General features: G+C 47.1%; 1 protein-coding gene across 1 annotated transcript in view; it reads right to left on the minus strand.

Annotated features, from left to right (window-relative positions):
- Positions 1-1,980, minus strand: part of LOC108802922 (zinc finger protein 850-like) — a 25,072-nt gene extending 23,092 nt beyond the window's left edge. The window contains exon 1 of the mRNA XM_018574767.1: positions 860-1,980. Within this exon, the coding sequence (XP_018430269.1) occupies positions 860-1,980 (1,121 nt within the window). The remainder of the gene's footprint in view (positions 1-859) is intronic.
- Between the last annotated feature and the right edge of the window lie 10,095 nt (positions 1,981-12,075).

Here is a 12,075-nt window from a genome sequence, read left to right on the forward strand (position 1 = left end):
GACCCCTAACATGTCCCTTTTGAAATAGAAAAAGGAATTGAGGACACGGAGTCTACACACAGAGTCCTGAATTACTTTTTCTGCAGCCTCAGCACTAAATGAATGGAGAGCACTCAGTACAGAGGCTCCTCCCATTCATTCAGACACTGATGATAGTAAAATATTGACTATCACCAGTTTATGATTGGGGAGGAGCCTCTGTAGTGAGTGCTTCTCCCCATTGAGACATTCATGAATGAACAGGAAGTGATGTAAGACTGCCCAATCATGGCTCAGAGCTAAGTCGCAGCAGTACACTATATAAGGCTACAGTCACTCATACTGGTCCATTATAGCAGTGCAGTACCTGGAACCCCATACATGTCCCCCAGGGCAGTACCCGGAACCCCATACATGTCCCCTAGGGCAGTACCTGAAGCCCCATATACCTTTTATGGCCAATAACTTGCATATAAGCCCTCTTAAAGGGAACAATCGTTTCCGAATGTTCGAGCCCTATTAACTTGCATTGAGTTCGGGTTTGTATTTGAAACGTTTTGGCCGTTCGAATACGAACCGACCTCGGGAGTGTTCGGCCCATCACTACTCTAAAATTGAAGTTGAATTGTGAATCCTCTGGTGTCTGATAAGCTTTGAGCTCATTTTAAAAGCTTTGTCAAAAATCAGAACATTGAAATGGCTTCTCTCCCGTGGGAACCGTCTGCTTAGTTGTAACTTCAATCTAAAAGCTTTGTTACATTCAGAACACTAATATGACTTCTCTCCAGTGTGAGTCCTCTGGTGTCTCATAAGATGCGTTTTTCTTTTAAAAGCTTTGCCACATTCAGAACATTCATATGGCCTCTCTTCAGTGCAAAACCTCTGGTGTCCAATAAGCTGTGCTTGTGTTTTAAAAGCTTTGCCACATTCAGAACACTGATATGGCCTCTCTCCAGTATGAACCCTCTTGTGTGCAATAAGTTGTGTTCTCAATACAAAACATTGGTCACATTCAGAACACTGATATGGCTTCTCTCCAGTGTGAATCCTTTGGTGTGCAATTAGTATTGACTTCTCTCTAAAAGCTTTGTCACATTCAGAACACTGATAGGGCTTCTCTCCAGTGTGAATCATCTGGTGTCTATTAAGATGTGTTTTTGTTTTAAAAGTTTTATCACATTTAGAACACTGATATGGCCTCTCTCCAGTGTGATCCCTCTGGTGTCTCATAAGTTGTGTTCTCCATACAAAACATTTGTCACATTCAGAACACGGATATGACTTCTCTCCAGTGTGAATCCTCTGGTGTGCAATAAGTTGTGCATTCCATACAAAACATTGGTCACATTCAGAACATTGATATGTATTCTCTCCAGTGTGATCCCTCTGGTGTGCGATTAAAATTGTCTTGTCTCTAAAAGCTTTCCCGCATTCAGAACACTGATATGGCTTCTCTCCAGTGTGAATCCTGTGGTGTCTGATCAGAATTGTCTTGTCTCTGAAAGCTTTGCCACATTCAGAACATGCATATGCCTTCTCTCCAGTGTGAATCTTCTGGTGTCTATTAAGATGTGATTTTATTTTGAAAGCTTTGTCACATTCAGAACACTGATACGGCCTCTCTCCAGTGTGAACCCTCTCGTGTGAAATAAGTTCTTTATTCCATAAAAAACATTTATCACATTCAGAACATTGATACGGCTTCTCTCCAGTGTGATCCCTCTCGTGTGAAATAAGTTGTGACTTACGTGTAAAAGCTTTCCCACATTCAGAACACTGATACGGCTTCTCTCCGGTGTGATCACTCTCGTGTGAAACAAGTTGTGACTTACGGGTAAAAGCTTTCCCACATTCAGAACACTGATATGGCTTCTCTCCGGTGTGAACCCTCTCGTGTAAAATAAGTCGTGACTTACATGTAAAAGCTTTATCACATTCAGAACACGGATGTGGCTTCTCTGCACTGTGAACCTTCTGATGTCTGATGAGCTTTGCCTCCATTGTAAAACTTTGTCAGATTCCAAACAAGAATTGGCCTCTGAAATGACTTCTCTTGTGTTCAGGGGTTTGACTTCACTGTAAAGTCACTGCGACTTCTAGATCACTGAAATTACTTCTCTTGTCCTCTGATGTTGGATCAATGCTGCGGAATATCCAAAACCTTTGTGACCTGTGTCCTGTGTGATATGTCTTGTGTCCTGTGTGATATGTCTTGTGTCCTGTGTGAATCTTCCAGTGAACTGTAGAAAACCCTTCTAGTCACATAGATCACGTATATGGCTTGTCTCCGATATGACTCAATTGTGCTTATGAAGACCAACTTCACCGAAATCCCGGCTCATCAATAACCTGTACAGATAGATAAAATCAATCAATCACCAGAACTGTATACATTTGGCTAATTTAAAGTTATATTATATTTTTCTAATATATTTTCTATACAGAAAGAACATGTACTGTACATGGATACATGTATGTATTTCTAGCTTGTAGGATAGCTTGAGGAATCTCAGAAGTGTGTGTTAATGGCTTGGCTGCTACACAGCCCTCAGAGTGCACCAGATTGTATGTAAGATTTGTATCTGTGTGTGTTCTGCTATTGCTTGCACCCAGAGCTACCATCAGAAACTTTGGGGCCCCATACACAGCTTTAGGCCTGAGCCCCCTGCCACCCCCAACCAACACACCATAGGCCTGTCCACTGGCTGCCCCACGGAGTGCTTCAGTGCAGCCGTTTTTATTTTAACACTCTTACAACTTAACAATTAAAATTTGTATACAATATTTTTGAACCACCAAAAGAAAGCAGGACACCGCACCCCTATATCATTATATAACAACAACAAAACAAATTCAGTGGGGCTTTTTAGCTAACACACGGACTATACGGGACATAAACACTGTGGGGGTACAGCTCAAATGGGGATCACCTTCCCTGGGAAAAAGGTAGTCCAGGCAGCAAAAGTTATTTTCAGTCTGACTTGCCGTCAGTGTTTTTATTAAAAAGGTTGCAATAAAACAGAAAACAAATCCTTGACATCCAGGCTCGGACTAAACATGCCGCTTTCGTCTCTACCAGGGGAGGAGCTTATCTCAGCAATCTCACAAAACAAAAGCACTATTCAGCAACCTTTTACTCACACACATCCAACGTGTAGCTCTCCCAGAAGGCTGTCTGAGTCCCAGGCCAGAGCAACATCCTGTTTCCGCATTCCTCCTTTTACCTCACCTGGATAAGCAATCGTTAAGCAATTACCCATCCAGGATAAGATAAAAAACCTGAGGTGGACTATCCAGACCCAAAGTCAAAGCAGAACCCTGGTCAGGCTTCCCCTATTCCTGCACATAGGATAGAAAGCGACGGGAAACATACCGCCCCTCAATGACGTCTCCTCTCCTTATGTCACATATTCCCCCCTCTGCTCAAACCACTGTGGTTGAGCAACTGTCATTGAGAGGCACGTCATGGAGGCATGGACACATGAGAGGGTATCTGCATTGGTCTGAAGCTTCCCCGCTCTGTGCTCCACTTTAAACTTAAAAGCCTGTAAAGCCAAGAACCACCTCGTAACCCGTCTGTTCCTTTCTTTATTTTCACACATCCACTTGAAGGCTATGGTCAGTGACCATTTTGAACTGTCTACCCAACAGGTAATACCTGAGGGCGTCCAAAGCCCATTTGATAGCCAAACATTCTTTCTCAACAATGGCATCATTTCTCTCATGTTTGTTAAGCTTCCTGCTGAGATAGACCATAGGGTGCTCCTCCCACTCTCTGATTTGGGACAGTACAGCGCCCGACCCACATTGGAGGCATCTGTCTGTACTACAAAGTCTTTCGTGAAATCTGGGGTCACAAGCACTGGTTGAGCACACAAAGCTTGCTTCAACCTCTTAAATGCCTCATCCGCCTCAGAATTCCACATAATCATGACTGAACTTCTACCCTTCGTCAAATCAGTAGACTTGTGCGCCGTTCCTTGTTCCTTCCGTTTCGGAATATCCGTTATTTCTTATTTTGTCATTCGTGTCCGAAACTCAATTCGTACGAAATACGGATTTTCGTTAGTTTCGGCATATTTTCGTAACTGTACGCACATTCGTTATGATGAAGTTAAAAAGCAAAAATACCTTTGTTTTTATTGGAGTCGATGTGGTAGTTGTTTTTCTATCCGAAATACGAATTCCGTTAATCCGATTCCGGATCCAAATTGCGTAATTCAGATAAAAAAAACTACCATCAACTCCAATATAAATGTACTTTGCTTTTTACCTTCAATATAACGAATGTTCGTAACGGAACGAAATTCCGTCAACGGAATTTAGTATTTCCTGCCTGTGTATTGTAATGCAACTCTCAGCAGCAGCGGATCCGTATTTCGGATTAAAAAAAAATCTTGTCATGTTGTTCCTCATTTACAGGGGTAATATTAGTTCCTGTTTCAAAGAAATTCGGATCCGAAGTTCGTTAACGGAATTTTGTATTTCAGATATAATAATTCGGAAACTGCAATTCGGATTTCGGATGCTTCCGAATCTACGAATTTCAGGAAAATTCCTACGAATTTCGATTTGTAACGAAACGAATCGCACATGTCTACAAATCAGTCAGTGGAACCACAATGGTGGCAAAATTGGGGATGAAGCGCCGATAGTAGCCCGTGATCCCAAGAAATGCTCACTTGTTTTTATTTATAGGTTGGGGCCACTTTTGAATCGCCTCAATCACTTTGCTTTTTACCTTCAATATAACGAATGTTCGTAACGGAACGAAATTCCGTCAACGGAATTTAGTATTTCCTGCCTGTGTATTGTAATGCAACTCTCAGCAGCAGCGGATCCGTATTTCGGATTAAAAAAAAATCTTGTCATGTTGTTCCTCATTTACAGGGGTAATATTAGTTCCTGTTTCAAAGAAATTCGGATCCGAAGTTCGTTAACGGAATTTTGTATTTCAGATATAATAATTCGGAAACTGCAATTCGGATTTCGGATGCTTCCGAATCTACGAATTTCAGGAAAATTCCTACGAATTTCGATTTGTAACGAAACGAATCGCACATGTCTACAAATCAGTCAGTGGAACCACAATGGTGGCAAAATTGGGGATGAAGCGCCGATAGTAGCCCGTGATCCCAAGAAATGCTCACTTGTTTTTATTTATAGGTTGGGGCCACTTTTGAATCGCCTCAATCTTATTGATTTGAGGCTTAGCCAAACCCCGACCAATGCTATAACCCAAATATTTTGTCTCCTCCAAACCCATGGCACACTTTTTTGGGTTGGCTGTGAGTCCAGCCTTCTTAAGAGTCGACTAGCGCTTGCACACTTACCAAATGAGACTGCCAGTCGGGGCTGTGTACCACTACATCGTCCAAATAAGCCGCTGCGTATTGTTGATGAGATCGCAGTATTCTATCCATCATTCGTTGGAATGAGGCATGGGCACCATGCAAACCAAACGGCATCCTCTTATACAGGAAAGACCCCTCGGGGGTAGAGAATGCGGTCTTTTCTTTTGCACTGTCAGTCAGGGGTATTTGCCAGTATCCCTTAGTCAGATCTAACGTGGTTATATATCAGGCAGTTCCCAGTCTGTCAATGAGCTCATCCCCCTGAGGCATCTGGTAAGCATCAAATTTGGACACATTATTTTACTTTCTAAAGTCATTGCAAAACTTCATGCTTCCATCTGGTTTTGGAACCAGCACGATTGGACTTGACCAATCACTATAGGACTCTTCGATCACCACCAATTCTAACATTTTCTTTATTTCTTCCACGACCGCTTCTCGTTTAGCTTTGGGTATTCTATAAGGCTTTATATTTACATGAACATCGGGTTCAGTAATTATGTCATGCTGTATGACTGTGGTCAATTCAGGCATTTCAGAGAAAAAAAATCTGTACTTCTTCTCAGAAACTCTTTTACCTCATTATGTTGAGCCACCGATAAGGTTTCAGCTATTGGGACCGCAGGTGTGGAGGGGCCTCTATCTTTTCAAGGGGTTAGGATAGCCACCAGGGCTTCTCTGTCCCTCCAGGGCTTTAAGAGGTTGACATGATAAATTTGCTCGGGTTTCCTTCTCCCTGGCTGGTGAACTTTATAGTTTACTTTGCCTATTCTTTCAATTACTTCATAGGGGCCTTGCCACTGTGCCAGGAATTTACTCTCAACGGTTGGGACTAGCACTAGGACTCTATCCCCGGGGTTAAAGCTACGTACTTTGGCGTCCCGATTATAAACCCTTCTATGTGCTTTCTGGGCTTGCTCCATATGTTCCCGTACCAGGGGCATGACAGCCGCAATTCTGTCCAGCATCATCGAGATATGCTCGATGACACTCCTATAGGGGGTGGTCTCACCATCCCATATTTCCTTGGCAATATCTAGAAGGCCCCTGGGATGCCTGCCATACAATAGTTCAAATGGGGAGTATCCTGTGGATGCCTGAGGTACCGCCCGGATAGCAAACATGAGATATGGCAATAAGAAATCCCAATTCTTCCCATCTTTGTCCACCACCTTTTTTAACATGCTCTTGAGCGTCTTATTAAATCTCTCCACCAGTCCATCAGTTTGGGAGTGGTAGACAGACGTGCGCAAGTCTGAGATTTTGAACAGCCTACATAACTCCCTAGTCACTCTAGACATAAATGGCGTCCCCTGATCCGTTAAAAGTTCCCTTGCAATACCCACTCGACTAAATACCTGAACAAGCTCCTTGGCAATAGTTTTAGCTGAGGTATTGCGTAAGGGGATGGCTTCAGGGTACCGCGTAGCATAGTCCAGTATTACTAGTATATGCTGGTGCCCTCGGGCAGACTTAACCACTGGACCCTCCAGATCCATGCCAATTCTTTCAAAGGGTACCTCAATAATTGGCAAAAGGTACCAGCAGACTACGAAAATGGGGTGATGGGGCCGAATACTGACACTCGGGGGATGACTCACAATATTCCTTTACATCTGCATGTAAACCCGGCCAAAAGAATCTCTGGCTTATTCTCTCCTGAGTTTTTTCTATATCCAGGTGTCCACCCATTATATGACCATAAGCAAGATCCAATACCATCCTGCGGTATGGTTTTGGGACTACTAATTGTTCCACCACGTCCTCCCCTTGCTTTACCACCTGATACAGCACAGCATTTTTTTGCGCCATGTAGGGGAAAGACATTCTTACATCAGGTTCAATGGGTTTCCCATCTATCATTTTTATGTTGTCCCTGGCTCTAGTCAGTGTGGAGTCTTTTATTTGTTCTGTACGGAAATCATCCTTCCTGACTTCTAAGTCAGGCATATCATTTGATCCACTTTCAGTACTAGAGTCAGGCATAACATCCTGTTCATTATTCGCAATCTCTGGGTCAGGCTCCGCCTCTTCCTGCTCCCTTGCCATCACAGAAAGAGGGAAAGGCACAACACTTTCATTAGACACACCCACAATATCCTCTTCCGTTTTACAGTCAAAAGGTTCCGGACTAAGTTCCCTTGGTTCACCTGTAGGGGAGCACAATCCACCTGAACCTTTTTATTTTCCCAAAGTCCTCAAAATTGTGGAAAATCTCTCCCCACTATAGCTTCATGAAGCAGGTAGGGTACTACCCCCAAAGAATGTGTCACAGAGCCCCATGGGGTACTAATTTCCACTACAGCAGTCTGGTAGTCATGTCTGTCACCATGTGCACAAATAACCCAATAGTGCTAGGGTGGTAACTGGGGGGACTGATAAAGTCGGCTCTGACTAGAGTCACCACGCTACCAGAATCTAGTAGAGCTGTAACTGGCGTTCCATCAACTGAAATAACACACATTTGTCTCTCAATACGTTCCTGACAGGATGCAGTACACATCACTTGTGCAAAGAAAGACTTGCGTTTTCGCAACATAGCATTATCACATTGCATGGGTTCATCCGTCAATGGAAAATTAGCAGCAGGTGTCCTCTGGGTGAGACGGGACGCTCAAGCATGGGGGTACTTAGCAGGTCTGTCGCTGTGGTGTATCGCTCTACCATGTCCACTAGCTGGTTAGCCGTTTAGGGGTCTCCATTGCTGACCCATTTCCTTAGGGTGGCAGGAAGAGCCTGCAAATACCGGTCCATCACCACATGCTCCACTATCTCCGGTGGCAACAATGTCTCAGGTTGGAGCCACTTCCTGGTAAGGTGTAGAAGATCAAACATTTGGGACCTTTTCAGCCTTATTGATCCACTGATACTCCCGCTGGGCATGAACCGCAATGGTAAAACCCAGTCTTACCAGGATTTCAGCCTTAAGTACATCATAATCCTGAGCGGCCTCAGGTTCCAAGTCGTAGTAGGATTTTTGGGGTTCACCTGTCAAAAAAGGTTCTACCAGCCCCACCCACTCACATCTCTGCCAACCTTCTCGTTCAGCAATCCTCTCAAAAGTAGTGAGGTAGGCTCCCACATCATCTGCAACTGTCATCTTCTGCAGGTAATTGCTGGCACGCTTCACCTTTTGTTCCACTGGTATTGAAGCTCCAGAGTTAACCTTTAATTCTAGGATGCTCTGAGCCACCTCCTTGAGTAACTCTCGATCTGCTCGCTGGGCCTCTCGATCTGCTCGCTGGGCCTCTGCAAACTGGCGGTTTGTCTCTTGTTGGGCTGTAGTGGCCTGCTGCTGGACCGCAGTGGCTTGAAGCAAAGCCCTTATCACATTCTCCATCATGCAACTTGCTTAGGGAAATGCCCGCATTCTCCACCATATGTGGGGGTATAGCTCAAATGGGGATCACCTTTCCTGGGAACAAGGTAGTCCAGGCAGCAAAAGTTCTTTTCAATCTGACTTCCTGTCAGTGTTTTTATTAAAAAGGTTGAAATAAAACAAAATAAAACAGAAAACAAATCCTTGCCATCCAGGCTCTGACTAAACAGGCTGGTTTCCTCTCTACCAAGTGGTGAGCTTATCTCAGCAATCTCACAAAACAAAAGCACTATTCAGCAACCTTTTACTCACACACATCCAACTTGTAGCTCTCCCAGAAGGCTGTCTGAGTCCCAGGCCAGAGCAACATCCTGTTTCCGCATTCCTCCTTTTACCTCACCTGGATAAGCAATTACGCATCCAGGTGAGACATGAAACCTGAGCTGGACTATCCAGACCCAAAGTCAAAGCAAAACCCTGGTCAGGGGTCCGCTATTCCTGCATATAGGATAGAAAGCGAGGGGAAACATACCGCCCCTCAATGACGTCTCCTTTCCTTATGTCACACTACCTAGAAATCGTGGAAATGACAGCATCGGACAACCCCCGGTCCCTTAGTACCTGGCTCTCAACAGCCACGCCGTCAAAGCCACCGACTGTAAAGAAGGATGGAACACGGGTCCTTGGGACAGAAGATCCGGACGCAGAGGCAGCCGCCACGGGGTGTCCACCACAAGCTTAACCACATCCACGTACCTTGCTCTCCAAGGCCAATATGGGGCTACGAGGATGATGGTGACATCTCCAGCCGCAATCCATCGCAGAAGCCAAGGCAACAGGTAGAGTGGAGAAAAGGCATAAGCCAGACCGTAAGGTTTGCAGGGAGCCACCAGGGCATCCACCGCCTCTGCCCAGGGATCCAGAGCCCGGGCTACTATCCCTCTACCTTCCGGTTGAGTTGAGACGCCAGAAGGTCCACATCTGGCGACCCCCAGCGAAGACAAAGCTGATGAAAAATGTCCGGGTGTAGGGACCATACTCACGGGTCCACCGACAGAATCTGACTCTCCGCCCAGGACAGGTATCGATAAACGATCCCCGGTAAAGGGAAGCTCTGTCAGAGCTTTCTTGGAAGCCTGGTCACCCGACCAGCTTTTGAGCCAAAGCAACCTGTGAAGCGTAACCGCCGACACAGACAGCGTCGACACCAGGGGTGCAGCATCCAGGGCAGAGTTGCAGACATACCGAAGGCCCTGCACCAATTGTTCCACAAATTCCACATAAGCGGGAGAGATATTTACCTCTGCAAGCCCCTGATGCAACATCTTTGCCCATTCTGTCAGAGTCTGACAGACCAAAGCAGAAGCCAGAACCGGGTGCATCAGGGCCCCCGACACAGAGTACATAGTCCGCCTCCGCTGTCCTATCGGTGGGGTCCCGAAAGGACCGGGAGTCCTCCACCGGGATAACCGTAGCCTTGTTCAGGCGAGAAACCGGAGGGTCCCCTGCATGGGGAGACATCCATTTAGACATAAAGGCCTCCTCAAAAGGATAGTGAACCGAGAAACATCTCTGGACTGTGAATGATGTTGTAGGTCGCTTCCAGTCTTTATAAATGAAATAATTGAAAAAGGGGATGTAGGGGGAACACCTTAGCGGAACGCCTACCCTTAGGTGTCCCGAACTGAACCGGCGGCAAGGCGGAAGAACCAGGAACGTCCTCAAGTTTGAGGGTCTCCCTAACCACCCTCATCAGCGCCGAGACCAATGCACACTCCTGACACAGGAGCGAAGCCGCAGACTCGTCCTCACTGCCCGACTCCGGTTGGGAAGAATCCCCAGGATCAGGGCGAGGGGACACCGTGGAAAGCTCCCACTCATCCTCGGACTGCACTGACAGGGCATGGGAAGGCAACGGCAGAGTACGTTTCTTAGGGGGCTTCTACGTCAGCGCTTGTTCAATGCACGTCAGAAAGCCATCCATGGAAGAAGGAAAAACGTCAAAGGGACAACGCAGTAACCGCGGCGCCGGTACTGCCCAAACCCACCAAGGACCCCGAGGGGGGCAAGAGCACCTGGGAGAGAGGCGACTGCGTACAACGGGTTGGGGAATGTTCCCTCCGCAAGTGTCACCACTAATTGGGACGGGGGAGGGGGGAGTGGGCGGTCACAATTCTGAGCAGGCTTGGCCTTACGGGTACACCCCAAATTTATGATTCAGTTTGTATTAAAAGGAATTGAAGAACGCGCCCCAAATCTATAACCCCCGTACTAGACTGAGTGTGTGAGGGATTCGGAAGGGGAATTCCGAGTGTGCTTCTCTCTGTGTTTGTACACCGCCGTCCCGGCATGTAATGCGCTCGGTGCCGCGCTCTCTGTGTTTGTACACCGCCGTCCCGGCATGTACTGCGCTCGGTGCCGCGCTCTCTGTGTTTGTACACCGCCGTCCCGGCATGTAATGCGCTCGGTGCCGCGATCTCTGTGTTTGTACACCGCCGTCCCGGCATGTACTGTGCTCGGTGCCGCGCTCTCTGTGTTTGTACACCGCCGTCCCGGCATGTACTGCGCTCGGTGCCGCGCTCTCTGTGTTTGTACAGCGCTGTCCCGGCATGTAATGCGCTCGGTGCCGCGCTCTCCGTCAGTGTATTTCGGTTGCAGGCTTCCTCCACCTTCAGGAGCAGCACACAGAAGCCGGTCACCATCGCTGATCCCTTCATACACATTCCTGTCCCCCGGAGCCGGATGGATCGATACTCCACCATAGTGTGATTGTTATAGACATAGAATCTGGAGCCAGTGGCAGAACTACCAGGGTTGCAGTAGTCGCACGTGTGACCGGGCCCTGGCGTTCCGCCACTTAGGGGGGCACAGGAAGGAAGAGGGGCCCCCGACCCCGGCAGTGGCATAACAACCGGGGGGGCTGACGAAGGTGTGGCTGCCTCGGCCGCATGGCAGTGACAAGCGGGGGCTGGGCAGTGAACACAGGCAAATAATGGGGCAGGCCGGAGCCGAGAGGACCCAGCAGCAGCCGTCTGATACAGAGACCCTCCTCCATGTTCCCGGCCTCTGTCCCCCACGCTGGTGTGGTTTCTTTTCACAGCCTCCTGCAAGAGCTTCCCCCAGCCGTGGGAACAAGTCGAGAGGACCATGACCGCTGCGGTAACGTGAGGATAGTAACTAAAACAGCCTTCTATCATACAGGGAACTACAAGTCCCAGCATGCACTCACTGTCCCTGTACACCTCTCACATATCACCCAGGGAACTACTGCAGGGGGCTTGCATGCTGGAACTTGTAGTTTCCTTAGTTATCTATGTGTGTGTGCCGGATTTACTCCACCTGCCGCCCCAAGGCCAGGTTCCACAATACGCCCCCCCGTGCCGCTAGCCCCCCTCCCCATCAATTGAGAATGGCAACCAGATG

This window comes from Nanorana parkeri, unplaced genomic scaffold (genome assembly GCF_000935625.1).
Source record: "Nanorana parkeri isolate BGI_ZX_2015 unplaced genomic scaffold, ASM93562v1 scaffold3216, whole genome shotgun sequence".
Classification (NCBI taxonomy): Eukaryota; Metazoa; Chordata; class Amphibia; order Anura; family Dicroglossidae; genus Nanorana; species Nanorana parkeri.